The sequence below is a fragment of the Penicillium robsamsonii genome (assembly GCF_028829455.1).
Source record: "Penicillium robsamsonii strain IBT 29466 chromosome Unknown utg000003l_segment0_segment0, whole genome shotgun sequence".
Lineage (NCBI taxonomy): Eukaryota > Fungi > Ascomycota > Eurotiomycetes > Eurotiales > Aspergillaceae > Penicillium > Penicillium robsamsonii.
Window position 1 is genome coordinate 4,331,893 of NW_026643221.1, and position 27,380 is coordinate 4,359,272.

At 50.8% G+C, this 27,380-nt stretch overlaps 5 protein-coding genes across 5 annotated transcripts; 2 read left to right on the forward strand and 3 right to left on the reverse strand.

Annotated features, from left to right (window-relative positions):
- Positions 1–280: 280 nt before the first annotated feature.
- N7447_006380 (putative plasma membrane phosphate transporter Pho87) lies at positions 281–5,416 on the reverse strand (the record flags this gene model as incomplete). Its single annotated transcript, XM_057230642.1, has 8 exons — positions 281–426; positions 483–1,605; positions 1,663–2,866; positions 3,007–3,420; positions 3,614–3,695; positions 4,169–4,544; positions 4,613–4,999; positions 5,087–5,416. 8 exons carry the CDS (start codon positions 5,414–5,416, stop codon positions 281–283), a joined length of 4,062 nt encoding a protein of 1,353 aa, XP_057085732.1.
- Positions 5,417–6,884: 1,468 nt separating this feature from the next.
- On the reverse strand, positions 6,885–15,379 carry N7447_006381 (guanine nucleotide exchange factor DCK1; the record flags this gene model as incomplete). The annotated part of the gene is made up of 3 exons (XM_057230643.1): positions 6,885–7,805; positions 7,908–8,362; positions 9,022–15,379. 3 exons carry the CDS (start codon positions 15,377–15,379, stop codon positions 6,885–6,887), a joined length of 7,734 nt encoding a protein of 2,577 aa, XP_057085733.1.
- A 2,722-nt stretch (positions 15,380–18,101) lies between these two features.
- On the reverse strand, positions 18,102–22,943 carry N7447_006382 (GTP-Rho binding exocyst subunit SEC3; the record flags this gene model as incomplete). The annotated part of the gene is made up of 3 exons (XM_057230644.1): positions 18,102–20,132; positions 20,195–22,599; positions 22,769–22,943. The coding sequence occupies 3 exons, from the start codon at positions 22,941–22,943 to the stop codon at positions 18,102–18,104; spliced, it is 4,611 nt and encodes a 1,536-aa protein (XP_057085734.1).
- A 1,628-nt stretch (positions 22,944–24,571) lies between these two features.
- Positions 24,572–24,913, forward strand: N7447_006383 (uncharacterized protein; the record flags this gene model as incomplete). Its single annotated transcript, XM_057230645.1, has 1 exon — positions 24,572–24,913. One exon carries the CDS (start codon positions 24,572–24,574, stop codon positions 24,911–24,913), a length of 342 nt encoding a protein of 113 aa, XP_057085735.1.
- Positions 24,914–25,555: 642 nt separating this feature from the next.
- N7447_006384 (nucleolar and coiled-body phosphoprotein 1 family protein) lies at positions 25,556–26,858 on the forward strand (the record flags this gene model as incomplete). The annotated part of the gene is made up of 2 exons (XM_057230646.1): positions 25,556–25,594; positions 25,680–26,858. 2 exons carry the CDS (start codon positions 25,556–25,558, stop codon positions 26,856–26,858), a joined length of 1,218 nt encoding a protein of 405 aa, XP_057085736.1.
- Between the last annotated feature and the right edge of the window lie 522 nt (positions 26,859–27,380).

The following is a 27,380-nucleotide window of genomic DNA, read 5'->3' on the forward strand; positions in this document are numbered from 1 at the left end:
GGACAGGTGTAACTATCCCCATACTTGATTCAAGAATGAAAATATATGCAATGAATACTATGGATAGCCCAACTATCTATTATCATTTGTGCAAAAAATCCAATCCCAGAAAACCCGCAAAGAAAAATAAATACAAAAGAATGAAGACAGACAAGAAAAAAAGAGTAAGTCCCAAACACAAGATTCATACATTTCATATATGTTCACTCTTTCTTTGCGTATATAAACCAATCTAACCAAAAACTGCAACCTCCTTCGGTGTCACGAGACCACTTCATACCTACAGCCCCGCAACATACATCAGTCCATATCCAAGCGTAACAATCACCACAAAGGCCATAAGACTGGCCGGGATACCGCGAGTGAGGAAATGGCGGACTTGAAGGTATCGCTGGCCTGTGGTGGGTACTTCGGTCATGATAGCAGCTAAGAGAAACATGTTAGCAGAGAGCTCAACACAAGCTAAAGGAAGAAGAACATACTCATATTAGGGAATCCACTGGTAGGCAAAGCCATGGCGACAGAGCACATCAAGGCACTGGCCATGACCAACAAGTTGGGGTGAGGGTCCTCCATGCTAACTCCGATCTGGCGGACAAGCGGCAGGATGATGAGGGCGGCAACGGTGTGCGAGATGAAGGTGGCCATGACAAGGATGAGAGAACAGAAGACGATTAGGACGCTGTACAGACTGAGGTTCTCGACGCGGGCGGTGATTCCCATGGCGATTGTGTGCAGCAAGCCAGATGAGGTGACGGCCTTGCCCAGACACAGACCACCGGCTGCGAGGATGATGATTGTCCAGAGGAAGTTGTTGAAGTCTTCTTTGTTGAGGATACCAGTGCCGAAGAAGAGGACGAGAGGGATGATGGCGATGACGCCCATGTCGCCGAAGATGTGTTCGAGTTGGTGGCTGGTGCACCACAGGATGATTGTCAGGACGGTGACGATGGCGATGAAGGACTGCATGCCGGTCCAGCGGTCCTTGACGGGGCGGAAGGCCATGACGGTTGTGTTGCGGCCCGGACGGAATGTCACCAGCAGCAGAACCCAAATGAGGAGAATGGAGATGATGCAGACGGGGAGTGCGATGAAGAACCATGTGCCCCAGCTGATGTTGGGGTCCATGTTCTGCAGGGCGATGATGTTTTGGGGAGAGGCAATCGGGGACGCGGCACCGCCGACATTGGCGGCTAATGCGATACCCAGCACGAGTGCCTTGGCAAAGTTGGACTCGGGAGGCATGTTGCGCAGCAAAGGCTGGATGATCGAGTAGCAGAGCACGGGAGATGCAACGTTACTGATCCACATGCTCAGGAACATGCTCACAAACATGTTGGTCAATAGCACTACAGATGGCTTCGATCCGGCTTTGCTGAGCACGAACATGGCCATGCGCCGTGCGATATCGTACTTGGACAGCGCCGCTGCGATTGAGAAGCCACCTAGGAGCAGCATAATCACAGGAGTCCACATCGCCGCGAATACCTTGCCGACTGATTCCTTGGGTCCCAGCCGCGTCTGAGCCTCATCGTCTGACCGCATGATGCCTAGAGTCACGACCAGGAATGGGATAAGAAGCGAAGTAACGAACAGCGGAATAGCCTTATCACTCAACGTTAGCATTCAATGTGAGCAAATAAACGAACAATCATCTCTTACCTCAGTGGCCCACAGAATACTAACGAGGACCAACATAGCCAAGCAGTTTTGCTCCTCGGGAGTATCCATTATGTTAACGGAAAGCATCGTGCCGAAGATGGCGATACTAAATATGAGCGTACCAAAGCTCAAGCTGCAGAGCCACGACGGGAATTGGAACCGACCCAGCGGCGTTGATACCTCCTGGGTGCGAATCTCATTCTTGTCACCCTGGCGCCGTGCAGTGGCCGGGTCCTCATCACCGCCCAGTAGGGTCCGACGAATACCAACATTGGCAGCCTGTGCACGACGTTCGATCTCGATCATCTCACGCCAGACGGTGTTCCGCTCCCAGACAACATGCTCACGCAGATGCAGACGCAGCTCGCGTCTAGCAAACTGCTTGTTGTTCTTCGTGACAATGCCCGCATACACACCCTCCACGTTGTCAATATGCTGATCGATGGCAGCCATGGTGCTGTCGGTGAAAGGTGCTGCGGTATGAACAACAGTGGCTAGGTAGTCTCGACGCAGGCTGCGGTCCAAGGTTTTGTCATATTTCTTCAGGGCCTTGGAGAAGCCAGTCTTGTTCAGCTCGATGAAGGAGCGGAGTTCGCAGAGTGAGACATAACATTCGATCAGGCGCTTCTTCAGCGAGATACCGGTATTGTAAAGAGCGAGGAAATCCTCGTCGTTGAAGTGCGACTCGTGCTGTTCTCTGGTAGTCATCGGTCCAAAGTAGGAGTCTGCCATATCGCCATGCTGGTCGTCCGTGCCAGACTCACCATCGGTAGACTGCAGCAATCTCCGGCGCTGTGGGAGGATTGTCGGGGACCGGTCGTCATCGCTATCACCGCCTTCTCTTTCATCATCCGCCATCGAGTCATTGCTCATAGCACTAGGCCGCCGATGCGGGATCGAGGAATTACCGTTTCCGCGACGGGAGCTTGCCTTGATTATTGTCTCGCTGACGGGGTCCATATTGACACCGTCTGTCTCGGAAAGATATACATCAGCGTCTTTGATGAGCTCATCCGCGAGTTCAAAAATCTCCGCCTCCTTCTTCTTATAGAAAGAACAGATCTTATCCATCTCAACGTCAAGAGCCCGCTTAAAGATTGCATCCGGGTTACTCGGTTCAATACCACCCAGCAGCGGAGCGGCCTCTACATCTGTGGCGGACGGTCCATCAATGCGATTGACCTGTTTCTCAAGGGTGTAGATCCTGGTCACGATGCAACGTTAGCACAATAATCAAAACAGTTATCCGACCCGGTCAGTCACGCAACGATCTTGTGCAATGTGACACCAATTCCGATTTCCGAATCACCAGTCACAACCCGACGGTTGAACAAGCCAACTTACAATTTCTTCAAATTGCTATACGCGATATAATTCGAGCTCCAATCGGGCACAGCATTGAACTGCACACTATGCGAGAACTTCATCTTTTCGGAATCCGGATCGACGATCCCGTGCGATGCGTTATAAGCGCGACGTCGGAGAGCCTCAGCCCAGAACCTAAGACGAGAGCCCTCAGGGCGAAGCTCGTCAAGCTCTAATCCCTCCTGCGATTCTCGAAAACCGGTATCAAAGCCCAGCGGCGAATTGGCGGCAGGGTCCAACCGCCTATCGCTACCTTGATATTCGTCTGAATGAGTGCGGCCAGATGCGCTGGTGGTTGCTGTGTGGGTGGTAGGGTGGTAGTCGACAAGTTCAATGGAATCGTCGCGCAACGTAGGAGCCACCGTCAATGAAGGAGGCCGGAGGGTAGTCGGCCTAGGTCAATATAGAGAGAGGCAAGGCCGAAGGGAGTGTAGTGGGCTCTATTGTGGTGGGGGGGGGCGCGAAGAGGGCCGAAAAGTCCGGGTCAGCTGCAGCTTGGGTTGCACTGGGCAATAGTCGAGTCGGTAATGATATAACGCGACGCTCCACTGATCGAGGTTGTATTGTATATCTGGTTGGAGTCTACCCAAGACTGTAAATATGTAAAGTATTGAATGTCTTGGGGGCTTTTTTCTTCTTCGACTTCAGGAACAGTTGCGCTGTTGGAGCTAAGCTGTAATTAGGTAAGCGTAGTGTGAGGGCCGAGAACCGGGGGCCTATTAGACAATGTTCTATACAAAGCACGAGAGCACAGAGAACAAGGTTATATGCAGGTGATGGAGTATAGCAATTGACATACAGGGTAAGTTTCAGGGCAAGGGGCCTGTAATAGAAAATGTAGACTAGGGAGTAAGCCATTCTTATATAAGGAAATAAAATGATACCAAGAGATCCCAAGCCACATGAAAAATTCGCATACGTAAAACCTCAGGGGTGACTTTGTGTAGTTGTGCAATTCGGAGAATCAATAAGCCCATGAAGAATAAATGTCAATTTTTTTTGACCAGACTATATAAATGTACATATGCAGAAGTGCTCAGAGATACAAGACAAACCCCAAACCCCAGGTAGAAGAAATACAAGCCAAGAAGGCCAACTCAGCGACGAACGTTAGTATTCAAGTTCGCACGACCAGAGATACCAATCTTGTGCTGCTGGTCCCTCTTCTCCCAGACACCGCTACGACCCTCGGCAACAGCCACGACCTCAGCCGCAACACGGTTCGCAAACAGCGCATCGCGTCGCTTTTCCGACGCATCAATAATCCACTTGATCGCGGTACGGCGGCGCTGGCGCAGAGTCAGCGGGTGGGGGATCTGCACGGCAGTACCACCACCAGCAATACCCTTCTGCTGACGGATTCGGAAGAGAGGCGCCACGGAGTCGACGACGAGGGTGAGGTAGAGGACGGGGTCGAGGGGGAGCTGGGATGCAGGGGGAGCACCGAGGAGACGGCGACGGGGGTTGATCTGAGGAGGAGAGGAGGTGCGGAGGTGATCCAGAACGAGAGACATATTCTAAGTATTCAGTTAGTCAACTTTCCCACACCCACACCAAAGATAAACGGGAAAAAAGAAAAGCATACCTTCTGGGCCTTGGTCAATTTCCCACTCTCCATCATCATCTTAGTGAACTGATCCTGCATGGTATCGTAGCGCTTGCGGAAGTTCAAGGTCTTAAGATCCTCGGGAACGACAGGCGCATCAAACTTAAGTCCAGGGTTCTCCTCAAGAGCCTGGCCCTGCACCTGCTCAATCATGCTAGCAAGAGCAGCAGTCGCCTCATCACTAGCGCCCTCGAGTCCAGGCATACTAGGAATAAGGTTAGACTCGTTGTTGGGCGTAACACCCTGCAAATCATTCATAAGGCTCCGGGCGGAAGTCGAGAATGAGCGCGAGCCACCAGACTTCTTCAATGCATCCCGCATAACCTTCGGCATGTGCTTCATGGCGTCCTTATCGCGGCTGAGGATCTGTTCCAAACACAGTTAACAACCATATCCGATGTCGGCCTTCCATCCAAGACCTAGCAATGCCTCGGATTATGTATAATTGCTCACCTCCTCAACAGGCGATCCCTGATCCAACTCCGGAGTAGAAGGAATACCATCACAGCGCTTTTCCTTATCCATAATTCGGGAGATCTCGTTGGCCTCCTCGGTAACATCGGGCAGCTGATCGACAGTCGGGAAAGTCTGCTCGTCAGGCTGGGGCTCGACCTTCTTGGGGCCATCGGAGGAGTTCCATCGGCGCTGAATGGGTAGTGACTGGACGGCGCGGAATCGGACGGGGCTGGCGATGCTCCGGGGAGAAGACAGTGCGGGAGTGGTGGATTGGCGCAGGGCCGAGACGGCCTTGTTGGCTGTGAAAAGGTTGAGTCGGGGCGCCATGGTTGCGGTTGTAAGAATTGACCCCGGTGCAATTATTCAGACGGGGAGGTCGAGATTAATCGGCCTGTTTTGGGAAGTTTGCGGTCTCGAGCAAATTTCCGGGATACTTATGTAAGCGCCAAGGATTTCGACGTGAGGTCATGAAGTGTACAATGGAAACAGGATTGGAGGGTCATGGATGTAGATGGATATTTGATCTTAAGTATGATTAAAGGGATGGAACTAAACTCCAATTCATCTACCCTGGGTCTATGCGTGAAGAGAAGACTATTCTGGTGTTTCCAACTTCTGATTTAGCATAGATATATTTCCGCAAGCTCTCGAGGTCCCAATCTCAATCCCCATCCAATATCCTTTGAGTTGAGACACCACACAGTGCTTAAACCTTTAATTAATCCTCAAGAGATACTCAAAGATAGCGAGCAATGCGAAATGAAGGAAACTTGAGTAAAATACAGAAAAGTTCTGTAGTGAGAAGGGATAATGGTATCCATTCCAATAATACATTGTGACTCTCGTGTCCATCATCAGTCTCCACCAGAGGCTTAACGGGCAAACTCTATCGCTCTCAGTTAATCGGCCTCGAACAATCCGAAGTCGGTTTCCCAAGGATTTACCGTTGCTACCGTGAGGTAGATATCGAAGTCCTGGAATCTGCGAAGATTTTCCGCTTATCCCATAAAGTAACAGAAACCAAGTGTGCTGACTTCATATTTTCTGCATGTTGGTACATGTGGAAGTGGGTGACAGCCATTCCGAGGTCCAAACAGTTCATCTGCCTGGGGTAGTCGCGGAAGGATTCCCCAGACGCAAACACAGCCGGGTTCCTGTCCAGAATCTGATTGTCTAGAGGAATCCGCTTCCCTTCATATTTTGCTTTCGCAAGAATATCTTCCAGCTGACTGGCAATGCCGAACTTGCGGTCTCTTTTCCATGACACCAGGACTTCGATGCATTGCTCGAGTTCCTCACCAGCGGTTGCTCAAATACCTTCTGGTAGAGCCCATGCAACTCTGTAGTTCCTGTTATCATTGCTTCCCCGGGACATCGTCGGCCATGGGGAGCTTGTCGACAGGATCTTCGATGTCGATATAGAAATCTATCAAGTGATTCGATTTGGATAACATACAAGAATGGTTGGCCACTTATGCGGCCTTGTGATATATTCTAGTGATCTTTCCAAATATTCTGTTTAGATGTCTTTTCGAGGCTTAATCTGTTAAAACAACTTTTTCCATGTATAACCTGGGATGTGTGCCTACTTTCCAAGACTCGAAGATATATACCCACAAATGCAATTTTGACTACCGAGGTATGTACTATGAACAAGATTTGGCATATAATACAAGAAAACAGAGTAGACAATAGGGCGAATAAACAAAAGAAAGGGCCTCACAGAGACGACAACCGCCCCAACCCGAAAACCGAAAACCAAAAACCGAAAGAAAACCTAGCCATAACTCAACATTCAAATGTTATCAGGGTAAACGTAGAACGCCAATGCCAGAATGATATACATGCCGAGACACATACCACCCTCGAGGTAATTTGACTTTCCATCCTGAATAAGCAGAGTAACCACCAACCCGGAAATAAAGAATGCAACCGTCTCGAAAGTCTGGAAGTGTAGTGTCATCGGGATATCCATGATCCATCCAAGAATAACCAAGAACGGCGTGACGAACAGCGCAATCTGCAAGCTGCTACCAATAGCAACGCCAATCGCAAGATCCATCTTATCCTTGTACGCAACCACAACGGCGGTGACATGTTCCGCGGCATTACCCACAATCGGGATGAGCACTAGTCCAATGAAGGTCTTGCTCATACCGGTTGTCTTCACTAAGGGGTCGATAGCATCGACTAGGTAATCAGCACAGATGGAGACGAGGACGGTCACGACGACGAGGACAACGGCTGCAGCCCAGGGGCTGAGAATGCGTTCTTCTTCTTCTTCCTCTTCCTCGGTACCGGCGATGTTCTCGGTATCGCTGGCATTCGACTCTTCGAAAAGTTCGGAGTGAGACACCAGCTGGAAGTAGAGGTACATGACGTAGATCATCAGCAGGATGATAGCGGTGCCGTGTGACAGGATGAGGATATTAGACTGCGCAGCCTTGTCAGGATCCTGATGGCTATTTGTACCATCCTCGATAGTATTCTTGATCGCGGCGTAGAGGGTGGCGGGGATGATAAGCGAAGCCGAAGCCACAGCCATGAGCGAAGACATGGTTGATGCGACTGTGCTGTTGAAGGACTGTTCACGATAACGGAGTCCACCGACGAAGAAGCAGCATCCCAGGACGAGTAGGATGTTAGACAAGATGCTACCGAGCATACTAGCCTGAACGACACGGATCTGATTCTGTCTCAGGGCAATGATGCTGACCTATCAAGCGTTGCAAATTAGCATCTCAACATTCAATATATCACCCGCTACATTGCTGTACATCGGGCATCCATTCTGGGGCTGAGTCTTGGCAAAACTTACAATCAGCTCAACAGCATTTCCAAAAGTGGCATTCATCAAACCGCCAAGCGATTGGCCGAGCGTAGCAGCCAACTCCTCGGTGGCAAAGCTGAGCAACGAAGCAAGGGGAACAATAGCAAAGAAATTGAGGATAAAGACAGTGGTGGAGTCCCACTCGAGGGCACCGGCAATGATGCCCAAGGGGACGAAGATGAGTAGAACATTGACGTAGTCACGAACGATGGTTTTCCAGGTTAGATGGACGACGTGCATGGGCCAGTGCACCCAGACACGATTATCTTTGGCGTGGTGGTGGTGCTGTCCATGTTCTGTGTGTTCGTGAGGTGCGATGCCATCAAAGGAGCCACGGTGTGAAGCGAGGAGACCGGTTCGCTCATTGGCCAGTGAGACGTTTGTTGAGCTCATTCTTGGGCCGAAGGTGTGGCTTCGAAAGTGGGAGCGGAAGTTTGGGAGAGCTGGATATATTGTCGAGTTAGTTTTGAAATATTTCCATTGAACGGAATAGGCTGTGAAAGCCGGAAAGGAGCGGATGAGAAGAAAGAAGGGGAAGGGGAGTAGTATATCACTCACACATTATGCCAAGCTTCTAGAGTTCAGGAATGAATGGTGGGGATTGAGCCACTTTCTTTTAGCGACTGAGATTTTTTTTCCCGTGGAAATCAAGGTTAGCACAGCCTTTCCATGTTAGGATGAAGAGAAAGTGGAGAGACAATTGGTGGATTGTGGCCCAGTCGGTGGGGTCAGGAGCTTTGAGATGACGACCCACTGGCCTTGGGAACTCCACATTACAAGCCATTAGAGGTTTTGATTGGCTGGAGCTCAGGCCAAGATTTGGCACTGCCACATTCTACGATTATGCACGGACGATGGGTTTAGGAGATGATGACTTTACCTCTGTCGGGCCTCAAGAGTGAGAAATAACATTAACTATATAACACATGGTATAGATCTGATAAGCTTCCACATAAAAAAGAATACATCGTAGTAAGGTAGTAAATCACATCAAGAAATGAAAGAAAATAAAAGGAGGGTCAAGACAAAAAAAGAGGTATAAAGGATAGGAAAAAATAAACAAAGAGGGGGGGGGGGGTTCATTACTCCTCGGGAAGTGCACCGTTAGCTTTAAAATCTATCCGACTACTCTTGCGTCCGACACCCTTGAGCATACTGAAACGGCGGAATACCGAATCCCGCATCCCACTATTACTATTATTGAGAACAGGAGATAACGGCGCCGTGCCATTTGTAGTTGTCAAAGTCACCGCATTACTCTCGCGCGTGACTGGCCGCGAATAATCTCGCGTGGACGGGAGCGTCGACCACCCACCCGTGGAGGGCGCAGTCCGGTCCGTGGCGGCACCGGTGGCGGTAGGGCCACGGTGCTGGGAGCCAGCGCGACTGCGACCGTCGTGGGAGCGGGGGGCCGTGTCACGGGGGGCATTGTGCGTGTTTAGGGAGGTCTGGGAATCATGGGCGACGGATGGCGAGGTGTCATGCTTGTATGTCTTGTCGCCGCCGAAGAAGCTGCGGCGCTTCTCGCTTCGGCCGCCGCGGGAATGGCTGGTGGTGCGGCTGTGGATGGTGGCCGTGTCGTCGTCGATGTTTTCGTCATGTTCACCTACTATTTGGCCCTTGCTGTCGGAGGGCTGGATGGTGAAGATGGAGCTGGTGGCGCCGTGGGATCGCTTGAAAGGGTTGATGATGCTGATGCGGTGACTGACGGATTGTCGGTCGGAGCGCTTGCGCGTGTGGGCATTGCCTCGGGCTGCGCGGTTGGGGTCTTCCGGACTGACAGCTTGCTGGATAGGCATTCGGCGGCTGTCGCCTAAGATGGGGGATTGGCGGGCTGTTTGGGTCGGGGTAGGTGATGAGTACTCTGCGGCAGCTGGCATGAGAGAACCTAGCTCGGGCTCGAAGACATCTTCGAAGCGTCGAAGCAGTTCGGCTTGGGTAGCTTGCTGAGCGGGACGCTGGTAAAGAGACAGTGCGTGTTTGATAGCCAGAGCGTGGTCGATGAGTGCAACGGAGAGCGCAGTCTCCATTGGGTCCACAGGCTGCGGTGATTGTTGTACTCCTTCAGCGTCTTCGTCAACTTGCTCAAGCAACTTGTTCCTTGCCATCTCGGCATCGGATAGGAATACACGGTACGATGCGACACAGTTCGAGCTTGACGATCTGAACTCAAGCAATGATTCCAAGGCTTCGGTCAGATTAGACAGGCTAGAATCCTCACCCGACGCAGCACGGCGCCCAATAAGCTGAAGCTCCTGTGTCTTGCGCCATGTGCGCTCAATGGCAGTCTGCAGAGGGGACAGAGCAACCTCCTGAGCAGAAATAATCTCACTACGACGGAGGATATTCGGGAACGCCTGCGAGACAGTGAAAACGAGCTTCTCAACAAATTGCTCACGGACATCCGAGCTGTTCGTGTGTCGTCGCGAGGTGGCAGAGAAACGAGACGGATCCGAGATCAGCAGGTGCTCGCGGACAGAGGACGGAACCTTGGGACGCTGGTAGACAGGATGAGACACATCGCGGTATGCGCTGACGGCGCTGATCTGAAGGAACTGGCCTTCGTAGTCAGGAATCTCGCCAGTAGACATGACCTGCGCAGTAGGGTGTTCCCGCTGCATGCGATCCACGAAAGAGGCCATGCGTTCAGTCGGGGACGCCTCGAAGATGAACTCCTTATCGCGCAGACCGGGAGGAAATCCGAGACCCTTGTAGACGACACGGAAGTAACGCGGGAATTGTTTGCCGCCCTTGGCGATGATGTCGTAAATCCGAGCCATGGAGCTTTGGGCTCGGGAGAGCTTGGCGAAATCCATTGTCGTGTGCTCGTAGTGCGCTGCGAGCTCCTTGTAGCACGTCAACGCGGGGCCCCAGGCCATGGCATTTTCGAAGTTCTGGATAACGGAGAAGTACAAAGCCTCTCGCCGTTCGAATGCACTTTGGGCTGGGAATGCGGGCCTGAGCAGTTCTGGCATAGGCTTGGTGAGATCCCATTCGTAGAGGTCGGCATGGAACTGAAGGGCAAGACCTGCTTCAGTAAAGTTGCCTGCTGCGGCTTGAGCCTCGGCAAGTTCATGAACGTAGCGAATAAAGATATCCTCGCGACCCATGTCCTTCATATACTCCATCAGTTTCAGAGCGTGCATACTCTGGATTGAGGCACCGCCCTGAGAAGCCACTAAAAGATCCAAGAGTTCATCGACTGTCCCGACAAGACTCTTGACAGCATTTGACAATAGATCATCGGAGATAGTCTCACTCTCGAACAGATCCAACAGCTCGCCGATGAAAATCTTCTGGCTAACGCTCTCGTTCATCTGCTTGGACTTGAATAGGATATCCAAGCTTGAGATAATCTCCGTTTCAATAATGGAGATATCCTGGTTCAGATCCCATTCACTCAGAATCATCGTCTGCAGGATCTGAACAGCAACATGTCGCAGACCGTCATGCACACTGAGACACAGACCAATGATGGGAGGAACCAGACCGGGAACATACTGGACCTGATAACCGCCCAGCTTCTTCAAATTGAAGCGCTCTCTCTCGTCGTCCGTGGTATCCCAACCAATGGCCTCCCAGGTAGACTGCAACAAGTCCGCACCTTGCTCGCGCACATCGCCAGCGATCTTCCAGACAGCGCGGCGTTTCTGCTCGGGGAAAGTCTCGAGCGCAAGGACATCACTAGAAATCACCTTCAACAGAGTTGTGAAGAATGACTCCCATAGCTTGGTATCGAATGTGTCGGCATCATCCGGTGCCGGAAGGAGTTTATCAATTAGTAACACTGCAATATGTTCAAGACTTTTGATAGTCGCGCGGTGGTTATACACATGGATACTGAACCAGGTCTCGGGATAAGCCTCACAGTCGAGAATGGAGTTGTGCGCCTCAAGGGTCTGAGCAACAAATAGCGCAAGCTCCAATTCCTTTAACGAAGGAAGCTTGGGAGACGTGATCTTAGAAATGGCCGCCATGAGTGCAGACAGTTCGACCAAAGACTCATCGAAGCTTTGAGGAGTCTTCGCTGTCTTCATCTGGAAGGGGAAAGCCTTGCTGAAAAGCAAAGACAGATATTCCGTCTCATCCACTCCCTCAGTGGAGATAGCACAGTAGGAGGCAACGATGCTTGGCATGAATCCATAAATCAGAGGATCTGGCTGGCTGAGCAGTTGAGCCACGATGGAGCTGCTCAGTCGCACCTGATCACGATACAAATCCGAGACCGCCGAGGTGGAACCCCAGTATGGAGCCAACCAGCCAATACAGCTGGAGATCAAGGTTCGTCTCTCCTCCCCGGAGGTGAAAACATCAAATAGGGTATAGTTCTGGATGAGAACCAGCTTATAGAGTATCAACATGCCGGTGACATCCTTGCATGAATCCATGAAACTAAGAGCGATCATAATCATTTCATCTTTGCTCAGGACGTTGGAGAGCTCAGGTAGCCACGTATGGAAATGTTGAACCACCAGTGTTTTGCTGCCCACCAGAGCCGGCGAGGAGTTTTTCATCAGAGTCTCCAGAGCCTTGAAAATGGTATGCATGTCTCTGTTGAAGGTGGATTGCACCGTGGTGATGCCAATACCTTCCTCCTTGGCCTTTTGCTGCTCGCGGGCCTTGATGATGAACTTGAACAGATGGCGTCCCACCTTGAAGGCGGCGCGAAGGCTGCGAGACTGCGTACTGTCAGTCGATGCGTTCAAAAGGCGCAGATAGCTTCGAATAAGACACGGGGTGACGAATGGGAAGTTGAATTGCTCATCGGCGTAGCGGTCGACCAGCGGGCTTAGGTTGTATCGTCGATCATGAACAATTCCCAGAACAGTGACCAAGTTGTTGAAAATCAAGTTCTCGTATTCTTCATTACCAGCGTTTTCGACCAGGATTCCGAACAGCGCATCGAAGACGCCACTCAGTTGTTTGACAATCTCAATTTCGGGAACAAAGAGCAAACGCTTCAGGGTATTTAAGACCTCGTCCACGGGCCGCTCTCGCCAGTTCAGAAGACTCAGAATGATTTGATCCTGGGAATACTCTGTGCTGCACAGGTGGGTTTCAAGGTGCAAAGTGGCCAATGGACCGGTCACAGCTTCATCTTTGGCGGATTCATTCTTACCCAGCGCGCTCCACGGGAGGTTCAGATAGGCACCCTTTCCATTCTCAATGCTAGATGTCTGCTTGTCATAAGCATGCAACAGCAGAGAATGACGCCCATCTCTAATGAAAGCCTGCTGGTCCCAAAGGGGCATCCAGGCAAGAGCAAAGGGGAATTCTGGTGCATCTGCAACACTCATCACCATGTGCGAGCCAGGGATTTGTTCCGTGGGGATCTTGAGGCGAATGGTCTGATTCCAAGGCGAGCCCCGCTGGGCGATTGTAGTGCGCCATGCCGTGTTCGAGGTATTAGAGGACGAAGGGAAGACACATTTCTCTATCCGTGCTCCTTTAACATCACGCACTTCGAGAGTGAGTTGCAGATTGTGGAGTCCAGTGCTCGCCTGCAGAGGAATTTGACCAGCCTGCGGGTGAGACAGGAGGGCATCTGTGGGGAATACGGCTTGAGAGAGGGTCACGTAAATGTCGGATCTTGGCTTTGTGGGAGCCTTGGAGAATCCGATGCGCTGTGTCTGCACGACATCGTGCAATATAGTAGGGTTCTGGCGGATCAGGAACTCGGCGTCGCTACTGACAAAGGGGCGAAGGTGGAGGTGTAAACGTGCTGCAGGATCGGCACGCACATACCGGCCGGTGGGACTAGGAAGCAAGGCGCGGATCAACTTGTCAAAGCCATCCGTCAGTCCCTCACCGTCTTCCCCGTCTCGACGGGGCGACCAAATGTTGATCACCTGCTCAGCGTCCTTTTCCTGACGTAGAATCGGCGAGATCTCCAGGATTCCAACGCCAACAGTGCGGATCGCCGAGACCTCCTTCGTCGGAGCAGGCTGAGGGGTGGTTGGCTCTTGGAAGCTGGACGAACTGCTCGATGCTCGTGGAATCCCTGGAGTAGTGGGCTTAGATGGCTGATCAAAGCTCGGCCCACGTTGCTTGGCCGTCCACATCATGCTGCGTCGCGTCCTCAAACTGCCCTTGGCCGAGGGTTGAATGCCTCCATTTGCCGTGGCCTTGGCTGGGGTCGGATTGTCCCGTGAGATTGATGGCCTCGACACCGGAGTGGTATCAGCTGTGGACCGAGTCTCTGGAGCACGAACCCAAGCAACCAGATAGAGCTGCCGCCCATTCGCGGACCCATCTCCGATATCTGTTGCGGCCAAATCGGTGAACAGTGTCTTCAGTCTACTGCTTTGGCTCATGTTGATGAACTTGTCAGGAGACGGAATATCTAAGCTAAAGGTCTCAGACAATGGACTGAGTGCACCAGCATCCGATCGGGAAAACAGCTGGATTCCAATGGTCACTTGGCCCGGCGCATTCCCTGATACCGCGTTGATTTCCAGCAGCAAATGATGGAGTGCTGTGACATCGGATGTTTGAGTGGGACTGGAGTCAAGCATACTCATCTCGGACTGCAGCTTTGCTAATTGGATAGCGGAATCGTCACCCGTCAGCAAACGACCTCTTTGTTCGGGATCGCGAACGATCACGTCCCCGCTGAGCATTTTGTTTGCCTTGACAAGTTTCCAGACTGTCTCGTCCCGCAATGCTTCCTTCTCCTTTCCAGTTAGCACATTGTGTAGCAATTGTCGTCTCGCAAAGTCCAGCTCTTGTACAATGGTTGACATTTCCTCCAACACATCATACCGACGTGCCAACAGCAGTTCATGCAAATTCGTCGAATGCCATTCGCGCAGACACGATGCGATCTCATCAACCAATGGCTCTGTGAGCGAAGTTGGAGTTTCATCACCGATCTTCAGCATCGGGACCGGGGCAGCAGGTTTGGGTCCATCGGGGTCGCGAGGAGCAAAGGAGACAGGCGTATGCGGGATTGAGCCCGTCCGCCATCGCGGACTAGCCTGGTCTGACCCATCGGTCTTGTGAATAATAATCTGGGACGGCTTCCCCTTTTTCGCAAGGACAACGTCGGAAACCTCACCAGCAGTTTGGAAGTCACTGACGGAATAAACCAGACTATTTCGGGACGTGAATTCTCCATCCCAGCCGGACAGGGTCAGTCGATCAATGCTTTTCTGATCGGCATTTAGCAATGCTTTATATCCATCGCCGTCGCCCAGCACCTCTCTAATCTCAACACAGTTCCGTGGGAAGATACCCGAGAACACGCGAGCTTCGAGAGTCTGACCCTTGGTGCTTGTCAAGCCGGCCAGCAGCGAGGGCGGCGCGACCAAATAGCCCCGGCACCACTCGCCGTCCTTTCCTCCTTGTTCAATTATGTAGAGTTCATCGCCCAGCTCCAATGGTAGATCTGCGGGGGAAGACGGATTGAAGGGGTATATGGCTACGGCAAAGGCGATGCGAGGCAGCGGCCGCCAGGGCATGGCTGTGTTATGAATCGACGCGATTCTCCGCGTGCCAGTCCCCGCAAATGGGTCTCCGATCGCAATGTGCGCGGGAAGGGGTTTCGGTGTGGATCAATTCGAGGAATGTTCGTTTCCAATCGAAGGCCACATGCAATGAGAGATTCGAATCGGGTCCCTGGTGGGTGAATAACGAGAGGAATGCGGGAATTCGAGGAATGTTATGCGACAAGTAACGATCTAAAGCGACATGGTTAGAGAAGCGCAAGGACCAAGTGATTTGCCCTGTCGGAACACGAGGAAAGAACACAGAGAGATCTCTAGACAGAAAGTCTGGAGTTGCCATTGAGTATCCGTGCCCCCCTTGACATTTTGGTGGAGACACAATTTAGAGCCGTGGGGAAGAGAAACTCACCGTAAAAAAAAAACACACAAGGGGAACCCCGAAAACCAAAATAGAAAAGAAAATAGAAATATCTTAAAGAGAGAGGACTTGAAAGGAGAAAGGAAATCGATCGAAGATCACCCCCACATCTCTCTTAACCATAGACTTTAGGATACCTGCTTGACCTTGCTTCATATTAGCATATCTAAAGGACTTTTTAAGATTACATCTCCTAACATGTAAAACAATAATTGACATTCCCATTCGCCAATACAATATGATAGATCCTCCATCCTCCATCCTCCATCCTCCATCCTCCATCCTCCGTCACCTATTCCCCCTGAACCCTTATAAGCCCCCGAACGGTGGGTCGGCCAATAAGAATATTTTATATGGAATTGTCTATGCCTGATATCTTTTTAGTCTATATAGTCTCGGATATTTTGTTTAGATGTCCTTTTTTAAGTACTTTTCCCCCTTAGTTTTATAGGTAGACACGACTTTGTTATGCATAACCTGGGACATTGGAATAAGCAAAAATAAAAAAAAATAAAAAAATTCAACCTCTCAGTTCCGGAGCCTCCAGAAGCCCCAAGGACAGTTTGACATCTGCAATAGCATGTTGGCTGCATATCAATTGGAACTCAAAGCTCTACATATGTACAACATAGTATGTACCGGATTCTAGACATTCCAGGCTGATGACTAGAAAAGCGGTTTAATTTATTCACTGGACCGTGGAAACACAATCACTCGAAGTTTTATACTAGGAGTTACGGGGATTATCTTCAACTATATACTATTAGATGCGCAACATGGAAGAAAAGAGGGAGGTTATCTGGTATAAAAAGGATGTTTAGCGGGATATCGTATATGACTATATGGTTTACAACTTCTCATTCCTTGTACGCATATTTATAGAAATATCTTGGCCAACCTGATCCGTAAAATTCAAATTTGTAGCCTACTTATATTGGATTCCAATTCTTTACACTGTTGACTCCATCTCCCGCCTTTGTGCAAGTCTCTCTGACCGACGAGTACCAAGCCTTGGTACTTCGCGTGGAGAGGCCCGCCTGCAATTTGATTCACCGCCGCCAGGATTACGACGGGGAGCAAATCGGGAGCCTTTCTCGGCGATTAATATAATCTGCTGTAAGTGGTGGAGCGGTGTTGGATATGAGGAACCACGGCACCTTTCCTCCTGGCGCTCCCTTTCCAAATGCACCAATTCAGGCGCTTCGCCTATAGTCTTGGAGGGTAACATGTCGAAAGTCAAGGTGTTGAACTTGGCGTCTACATCTCTCATGTACGGGGGACCCGCAAGGGCCGTCCTTTATTCAGTCCTGCGTTCAATGTCAATTTTTGGAGTCTTCGAAATAGGCTGTCGGTCTATGCTTGACCACCATCCGTACCCTTTATATGGTAAGATGGTGATATTTCGAACCAGACACCGTGGTGAGTCGCGAGAGACATCCAGAAGCCTACATAGAAGGCCATCCGGATAACCTCCCACAAGATTATCTGACTCCTCGATGCCGAAAGAACGATATAGAAAAGAAGTTGCCAGATCATTCATAGCCTTCGAGACGAGGCAAAGACTGGCTAAATCCTTTTTGTTTTGATCGAACTATGATTTGTTCAGTTTCAAGTCCATAAGGTTTAAATATCGGGATAAACATACGCTTTCACACACTAGATACCATACGTACCAGGTTGTGTCTGTGAGTCTGCACTGGGCTTTAGCACGTTTTCTGTCTGAAGTGGGATCTGCAGAAAATGCAGGGTTTCGTTTCTGGCCTTGGACTGGTGTCCTAGCTTCTGGTAAGTAGTCCATCATTCTCGAAGGAAGTTCATGTTGGGCTTGGGATTTAATGTAGTGTAGTCTGTAGGTAATTAAGTCTAAGGGCAGCTGTACTCAAAGAGGCTAAGGGTCGTATATCTTAGCTCGTTCGACACCTGCTGACTGAGAAAAGCCAGCTTCCTGAGGTATCTACGTTATCAAGTCTCCAATTAACTAAATATCTGTATTAGATCGTTTCAGCACACTCAATATATGCCATGTATACCATTGGTCATATCCCGTATCTTCTGGGATTGTACCAAGTCACCCAAATTAGTCAAGCTGCTATACCGACACCTATTGCCCGGGATTGTCGCTTTTGTCGAATTTGCAAAAAAGAACCTGAGAGCATTGCAAGTCGATTTAAAGATTCTACCAGGATGTAATTACTTATGTATTTCGAAGAATTTTGCCTAAACCCGTTCGGTGGCATATCCAAGACGTTAAGAAGATCTGGAAGAATATAGGAAAAAAGCAAAAACAAAAAAGGGGAATTAAGTTTCAATAAGTACATCTCATTTCCGGAACATGCTAAGGGTTTCTTCCTTGCGCCAGTCCAGATCCAATTGACCCTCGTAGACTTCTTCCATAATCTGCCGCGTACGGTCATAAGTATTCTCATAGCGGTTCTCGCACTCCCGGAGTACCTTAACAACAAGGCTGCGGCTAAGACCAGGGTCATCGGCGTCACCAAAGTGTTTCTCAACACGCTTCTTGAGCATTTCGATACCACGGCGGATTTCCTTGTTATCATAGGAGGCGAGTATCTTCTTCGCCACCATGCGGGAGTGGCTGGCACGGGCTGCGATGTCGGTCGGATTGCCGCCCGCAGCGAGAAGGCTATCAATTGATTGCACGAAATCAATCAACTTGCCCAGTGGGCGACTGATGACCGCGTCGAGGTAGAGCTTCATGTGCTCCTGGAAGTCTTGGTGGGCCCGATCAGTCCAGCGTTCAAGCGCAGGGATGTTGTGTACATCTACTTCCTCGATGTAGTGGTTCATGTTCTCAATGAGGAGGATGTGGTAGTTCAGGATCTCCTTGTCTTCCGGATCGCCCGCACCCGCAGTGACACCCGGAGGTTGGCCGGGTGCTTCCTTGGCAATGAACTTGAGCGACTCCCACATTGCACGGTTGATGCGGTCGTACGCGTCATTGACGCTAACACGAATGTCACAGAAGGCGTTGGACGGGGAGGACAGCATGCTTTCCACCGCATTGGAAAAGTTAGGGAACACTCGCATGAAGGAAATTACTCCCTTCCGCTTGTTCACCTTGACTTTGGTGTCCTCAATGCCTCGGATTTGCTCGTCAACAAATCGGTTGAAGAGTCCCATCAAGCGAGAATGAATCTTCTGCAGTGCATGAAGAATGAATTCTTGATTCGTGTCATCAAAGTCATTCATGGCGATCTCCAAGGCATAGAGAATACCGATTCCTTGAAGGGGATCGGCCTGCATTGCCCAGTCCGCCATGCTTTGCATGTCATTCGGCCAGAATGAGTAAACCTCATCCATGATCTGCTCGACTCTCTTTGCCGTTCTCCGATCAGGGTCATGCGGCCGGTTGGCAGAGAAATCGGGACAAGAGCGGTTGTCTGGAATGGTCGCAGCCACCAAGTCGGAAAAGTCGGCGGTGGCAAGAGAATCGAGATGGAAGAATTGGATAATGAAGTTCTGCTCCTGAGCCATCATGTTCAGTGTCTCCCGCAGAGTCCCAGCGAATACCTCAGATGGCTCAGCCCTTCCTTGCTTCTTCGCGCCGCCCGATGCCAGTCGAAGTCCAGCGGCAGCCCGCACCGTCTTGCCTCGTCGCACCGTCAGCTTCCGTGCAGCCATGGTGAGACCCTCGGCCTCTTTCTCCTTCTCTTGATGGGTGAAGAGGAGTTCCTGCTCATCTCCCGTTGGTTTGCGCGCAGTCTTCTTCCAAGCCAGATTATTGTCGCGGAAGTCACCCTGGTACGAAGGCTTGGACTGCTGCTCATAGAGACCGACAAGGCTATGCCACTCTGCCATGCTAACCTCCTTAGCAAACAGTATCAGGGCGTTATACCGCCAGATCTCTTGACGGAAGTGCCCTCGCGCGGCATTGTCCAATTTCATCGAATCCTTGGCACCATTGGCCAAATCAATGCGTTGTTGTTCTGCCATTTTGAAGGCAAGGGCCATGAACTGCTGCAGTCGGCTAAGGAACATGTTTGCAGTAGAGCGATACTCTTCCTTCTTTTGTTTGATTGCGCGCATCTGACCAATTTCTGTATCAGCATAGACACCGACACTGGCATCGACTTGACGTTTCTTGTTCTGTCCAATGTCAGAGTCAATTGTGACCATGGCTTTATACAACGTCGCCAGAGCGCTTTCGGTATCCTTCAACCCATCAGGGTTGCTCAAAGATGCCTCTTTGAGGGGTCCCAGCTCGGATGAAGATATTGAAAGTGTCTTCAAAAGGGTTTGGAGTTCGTTTTGCAGCAGCTTCTGATTTGCTGCTTGCACCTGCAGACCTTGACCTTGAGCTTCAATATAGGCGACATCCTCGTGAAGAGTCTATAATGTAATCTAGTTAGCATAGAAGAAATGAATATGGATTCTGTAATTACGAAACTTACGTTCAGTTCATGAGAGTAAAGGGTCAATAGACCATCCAACTCATCACACTCCTCAATCGTTCTGTCGATCAAGCTTGCAAGTTGTTCCACCTTTCCTTCCTGCTGTTCAAGGTTTCCAAGCCAGCTGGTGGCCTCGACACGGCCAATTTCACGGCGAACATCTGCTTCCAAATCTTCAATCTTCTGTTCATCGGCCAACCGTCCGTTCCAACCCAGATCAGTGAGAATGTCATCAAAATCAATACCACGTCCGTCGAGAATGCTGGGATCAATTCCAAGGGCTTGGCAATATTTCACAGTGTGGTCTTCACGGCGTCTGCGACGACGTCCTTGAGCTGCTGGGGATGGTGATCTTGAACGATCTTCAACCTTTACAACAATATCAGAGAGATTCTCACGAGAGACCTCGGGAGTTTGGATAGGGGCCACCGTGATCTCCTGAGGAGCTGGCTCTGTGATCTCGACAGTTGGTGTCTCCGGCCCTGCAGCGGGCGCGGGGGGCTGTAGATCTTGTTCTGACCTTGCTGTTACTGGGCTCTGTGGGGGATCAGTTGCCGACCGTGTAAGGGACGGCGCCGGAACAACGCTGGTGATGCCATCAGGGCCCGCAGCATCAACCTGTGACTTCTTCGCGGCTGCCAGCAGTCGCTCACCAGCCCCACCAGCCCTGGGCTTGAAACCACCATAAGCATTTGCAGCCTTTCTCCAGGCGCCTGCAATATCTTTGCCTTCCTTTTTCTTAACCATAGGGCCAAGCCCCGGGCGTTCTGCCTCTTGTTCTAGGGAAGCTTGAGATGGAGATTCCGCAGCAGGAACAGTTTCGACAGGGGACTTGGGCTTTTCATTGGAAGGAGCAATGGGATCTACTGGGGGCAGATTCGCAGCCACCATAGCAGCAGGCTCTGCAGCCAGTCCCTCAATTGCTGGGGACGAAGACAGTTCCCGAGGCTGTGCGGAAGATCCAGGTGATAAGCCATCGGATGAACTTCTCTCTTGAGGCAGAGAGGGCTGATTAAACGTGAATGCCTTCTCGCCGCTACCACGTTGGGGAGACTTTGGCCCAATGCTAGGCGTGGGACGTGGGGCTGTGTCCCCACTCTCGTTATTGAAAGAACCAGCGGTGGTAGGACGAAGTGCATCATTGCTACGCATGAATTCTGGCGCATTGCTCGGGACTGGCTGGGTAGCAAGAGGAGGGGGCTGGAGAGCGCGATCTTGGCTGCGCGTGAATTCTGGTGCTTTGTTCGGGACTGGCTGGGTAGCAAGAGGTGGGGGCTTGGGACCACGATCCTGGCTGCGAGACGAAGATGGGCGGAGTGATTCTGGAATATCGGCATAGTTGCTGGCTTGTGCTGCAACATTCAGATTATCTGTTCCCCTCGACTCTGAGAGTGAGCTCGGGGGTTTTGCGTTTGCTGCGCTACGTTCGGGTGCGCGTGGCGGCGGTTGCTGGTCCATAGGTGGCCCGGAAAGGAGCGACGGAGGAGGAGATTTATGTATGTCAAAGGGAGATGGTGCCGGTCTGCCTTGTCCTGTAGGTGGCCGAGAACCGGTCGATGGCCGAGACATCTGCTCGCGGCTTGGTTGAGTGCGAAGGGTGGGGTCTTCGGAAGGCTTTCTTTTGACATCCCGGGGAGCATCGCGACTAATATCACGACCTCTGTAGGACGGTTGTAGCGAAGGGGGCAACTGGCTGTCCGATGTTGAAGGCATTGGACCCGGTCCCCTTGGTGGACCACTTGGAGGACCGCCTGGTTGTCTCGGCTGTGCTAGCTGTCCCCTTGACGGTGGAGCAGTTGGAGGACCGCCTGGTTGTCCTGGCTGTCCCCTTGGCGGTGGACCATGTGAAGGACCGCCTAGTTGTCCTGGTTGTCCTGGCTGTCCCCTTGGTGGTGGACCATGTGAGGGACCACCCGGCTGTGCTGGCTGTGCTGGCTGTCCAGATTGTCCATGGCTTGCCAGCATTTGTCGCTCGTTGTCATCAAAACCAATCAGGTTGGGGATTTTTCCATTGGTGTATTTCCTGTAGATCTTGACCAGGCTCCCGATGAAGAACTCCTTTTCCTTGGAAGTCCTAGCATGCCAGTAGTATGGCTTTCCAATTGTGACTGTGAATCCTACATTGCCAGCCCATTCCTTTTGCTGCTGCTCTCCTGGTGTTTTCGGCACAAAGGAAGCAAATGATTGAATTGCGGTTAAATCATCGAGCATCCAAGTTTTGCCGATAGAGAATGTCCCCTCATTGTTCTCTCGAGCTTTGTGTATGCGGACTCTGCCTGACTTTCGAACCGATATGATAATGATACGGGGTTTCTTGTTCTCCGGTGGTCCTTTTGGCGGGGAAGGGCTAGAGGGGTGCGCTGCATCCTCGGTGATGCGGACATGGGTAATATAAGATTCGAGTACTGGGAGCAACACGCTGGGTTAGCAAAGATCGCAGGCAAAATGACATTTCGACGATGCAAACGTGTTGCGATCCCACGTCACTTTCGCAATGTGTCGCTAAGCACACCACTATTGATTGAAGTCGGGTAGGAGGGCAACGCCGAGGAAGTACGTTGATTGTGTACGTACATAGACCGTCTTCATCCTTTTTTGCGAAACAACTATGAATGATCCGCTTCTTCTCGTCCTCAAAGGCGGCCCCTCTTGTCATAGTGCTTGGGCTAGAGCCCGAATCAGACTGCAGATCTCCACGATTTGGTAGCGGCCCTTGCGGAGGCCCGCGGGGACGGTCTCTGCTGTTCATGATGGTATCGAGCGATATAGAGCTCACGTGTGGGTAGCCGCGAGATCAAGGGGACATGGTCGGGAGGGTCGGGATCGGCGACGCCACTACGCACCACGCGCCGGAGGAATTGAGATCCGTTGAGAGACAATGGGTTTAAACCGGGAATATGAGGTACAGAGCAGTACACGTTGTGGTCCAAAGTAATGCAAGTGGCCAGCGCTGAAGTTCGAATTAGCTCATCAAGGTGTCTCGGGCGGCGGAAGGCGGAGAGCTTGGAGCGGAGTATCGAATTGATCCGGGGTTGCCAAACGCGGTAAACAAACGTGCGGAATGTTCGCCATTAATTGAGAGGTTTTGCATGACAGTAGCTCGCTGGAGTCTTACTATATTACTTGCTTTTAGGTTTACTGACCTACTTAGGTGTACCATCGCAATGCATAGCGACCATCCGTTACTTTGATCCTATTGGCTCACGTGGGCAGACAGGTGCTAGCATATAATTAGTCATCCACCCAAGGCCCCGGGGGAGCCCGTGAATATGGAAAGCGGTGAGAAGTGACTTTAAGCCTGAGCTTCCTGCCCCCACCCTACTTTCCTCCAACCAATCGCACTCGTTCATCATCTCCTTTGCATGGCTTCAACTAATCGTACTTATCTATCATCAATCCCCTTCTCAACTGTCACAGCTGGTTCGGCTGCCTTGCTTTTGCTGGAACTGCCATACCCTCCCCCAAGCGCACGCCAACCTGGGTAATCGGCAGAATGTCATCATCCACAAAGACGGTGAGTCCTTCCGTGTCTTCTAGTCTTCTTGATACTCATAATCAAGCTAGAAGCTGGATCGAAAGCTAAATAGTTACGCACCACTTAAACCCACGGACAAGACCAAGGAATTTCTCCGTGACTTCTTCAAGGTCCTTTCTCCTGGCGGAAAAAAAAATCTGGCGGGGGACGTTTCAGGGTGTGCAAACGATGAGACGCTTCGGCAACTAGTCCAAAGCATCAGAAGTGGATTATTGATTCCTATGAAAGCACAGGGTGGCAAAACACACACTGAAATCACTCCGTCTCCGCGTTCTGACGTTAAAGATTCGATCGAGAATCTTAAGAGCCTAAACATTGAGCCCATTAGTAGAAGCTCTCAGTCACAACTCCGGCACCACTGTTTAGAAAGGGATGGCAATAAATGTCTTGCAACGGGACAGTACAGTCACAGCCACGCCTATCCACGGAACGCAATAACGACCCATCTTGAAGCGGCCCATATCATTCCATTTACACTTAGATCCTTTCAGGCTAATGATGGCGAGGCAGTGGACAGACATGCGAAGATTTGGGTTAACCTAAGGCGCTACTTTCTAATTCTTCGTGACATGCCTTTTACCTCAGAACAGATTAATTCGGAAAAGAACATCCTGATGCTAGACTCCCAACTTCACACGGAATTCGGTCAATTCAGACTCATTTTTGAAGCAACCGGAGTTACTCACCAATATCGAATCAAGACCTTTCCAGATACCGCCACAGGGCCAATACGAAATTTACCTAAAAGTCGGCTTGTTAAGTTCAGAGTTCATAAAGGAAGTTGGGAACGTCCAGATCCTAAACTTCTCGAAATCCACGCTTGTATTGGAAACTTTCTACACATGAGTGGCCAGGTGGAGATAATCGACAAGGCCCTAAAAGATTTTGAAGACTGTGGTGGGCTTGCCCCGAGTGGAAGCACCAACATCGAAAACCTTCTTGCAGTGAGCGGCCTCTTACTGCTACCCCCGAATGCCAACGAAACACCCGATTCCCAAAAGCCTGCAGAGAAGCAACGTCCTCCGGAGAAGCAAGATGTAGTGAGCGGCCTCTCACTGCTACCCCCGAATGTCGATGAAACGTCCGATTCCCAAAAGTCTACAGAGAAGCAACGTCCTACGGAGAATCAAGGACGCCTACGGGCGAAATTTTCTGACACTGAGAATAAACCATGGACATACTAACTTGGATAATCGGGAAAGCGGTTATCACGGTCACAGTTACAGGTTAGGCCAGGTGATGGACCGGGACACTATTTTTAGCTAGCTTCTTAGTTCTGAACTCATCAACAGAGAGATCCAGTCTTATTGCTTCAGCTGTCCTCGTTTTCCGTAACAGTCGTATGGCCTTTGGAATAGTCATGATCCGCTTTGGCTTTCGGTATCTTTGTTATTAGAATTAAATATCATAATACTCTTATGTAAATTCGGCAACTTTTCAGTCACAAAAGAGTTGCCTGACATTATATTCAGTATATATGCATTTGAGCAGATACCATACTTATTACCGATGGCCTACGTGCATTAGCGTGTGCTTTCGGCATGGCAGGGTAGGGTGGAGATGAGAAAACGGTGGACCAAGGGCGGTGGAATAAGTAGACCAATCAGAAAAACGAATTGGGTAGTGCCGGAATAATAATGCGCCAACCACCGCCTATCTCCGCTAATCAACACTCATCAACCTCCACCAATAACCGTCAAGCTGACAGCTTACCGCCTTCTATATACTTTTTTTCTTTCTCTTTTTTTTTTGGTTGCTGGCAGATTATTTCTAAATAGTCCCCGGGTTCTCTTTCTTTCGCTATCGAAACGAACCGTCCAGTCACTATGGCAAAGGTTTCCAGCAAGAAGACTTCGGTCAAGAAGGTACGCTTCATTTACTTTCAACTTGACATGTCGATTGGCATGACAAACAAATAGGGTGATCCGACTGACAGTGTTTTAATTTCAGACCGAGTCTCCCAAGACCAAGTCAATCCATCCTCAGCTGATCGCCTCGGTCGCGGCTTTCTTGTCGGACAATTTCCCTGAGACTAGCACCGCATTCATCAAGGAAGCGGCAAAGTCGATCAAGAAGAGCGATGCGAAAAATGTTCCCTCTCTCTTGGAACTCTTCCAGGCCTCGGAGCAGAGCTCTAGCGTGAAGAAGTCTGCTAGCCCCAGCTCTTCTTCCAGCTCCAGCAGCAGCTCCGATAGCGACTCGGATGTTGAGATGGGCGAGGCCAGTCGTTCCTCCTCTTCGTCTTCTTCCAGCTCCGACAGCGATGCGGATGATGAGGATGATGATGAGTCCCCTGCGGCCCCGGCTGCGGCCCCCGCCCCAGTCCAGAAGTCTGCTGGTGTGAAGCGCAAGGCTGAGTCTAGCAGCGAGTCTAGCAGCTCTTCCGACTCTGACTCGTCCTCTTCGTCCGAAGATGACAGCCCTAAGGCTAAGAAGGCCAAGACTGCTCCCACCCCCAAGGAGGCTTCCTCTTCGTCTTCTTCCGACTCTTCATCTTCTTCTTCGGATTCTTCCAGCTCTGACTCCGATTCCTCGTCGAGCTCTTCTTCGTCCGATTCGTCCTCGGATTCGTCGTCTGATTCTTCTTCTGACTCCTCTGATTCTTCCTCATCCTCCGACTCATCCTCCGACTCATCCTCCGACTCATCCTCCGACTCTTCTTCCGAGTCCGAGTCCGAGTCCGAGTCCGAGAAGGAATCCAAGAAGGCCCTGAAGAAGGCAAAGAAGACTCCTCTCCCCGAGTCCGACTCTTCTTCTGAGTCAGAATCTTCATCCGACAGCAACACCCTCGCCGCTTCCCCCGAGACCGAGACCAAGCCCGCCAAGAAGGCAGTGGAGGCTGTTCAGACCACCTCCTCCAGCGCCAGCCCCGCTCCTGGCAACGGACCCGTCAAGAAGAAGCACACCGGAGCTCGCCCCACCCCTCTGGCTCTCCTGAGCGAGCTGCCCCATGACCACCCCTCCAACGACTACATGTCGTACGCCTACGCAGACCGCGCCTGGAAGGACCTGTCTGTGACTCGCGGCAAGGGATTCACCAAGGAAAAGAACAAGAAGAAGCGTGGTTCCTACCGCGGCGGTCCCATCGACATTGCCCCCGGCACGACCTCTTTCAAGTTCGAGGACTAAATGACGACGACTATTTGCTTTTGCGACACAAACGTACTTGCTAGTCCATAATACCAGGCTATTGTCAGCATCTAATCAACAAATTTGCCACCAAACCCACAAAGCACCCCCGAGACTGGGCTTTTGTCTTGGATGTCGCTTTGCCGGAGGGATAATCGGTATCTTTTTGTCGCTGCACTCTTTGCAGTACAACTCAAGTTCGCTGCGATGGATGAATATGGAGATAAGGGAGGCTCTCATATCCCGCATCATACTTTACCAATTTCACTCAGCACGGCGTACACGGAGCTATGGACAAGGTCTTTGGACCCAACATTTGCCATATAATTTTTTTTTACTCATTAGCTTACATCAACCAAAAGTTTGGGATCCGTTCTCAACGCATTCTCGAAGTATTTGCAATCTTCTATGACGTAGGAAAACGGCCAAGGACGTAACCTACCAACGCAAGCTCCTTCTAGCTCGACCAATCTCTTTCAAAAACAGCGTTACGTATAATGTGCAAAAGAAGAAAATCGCCAA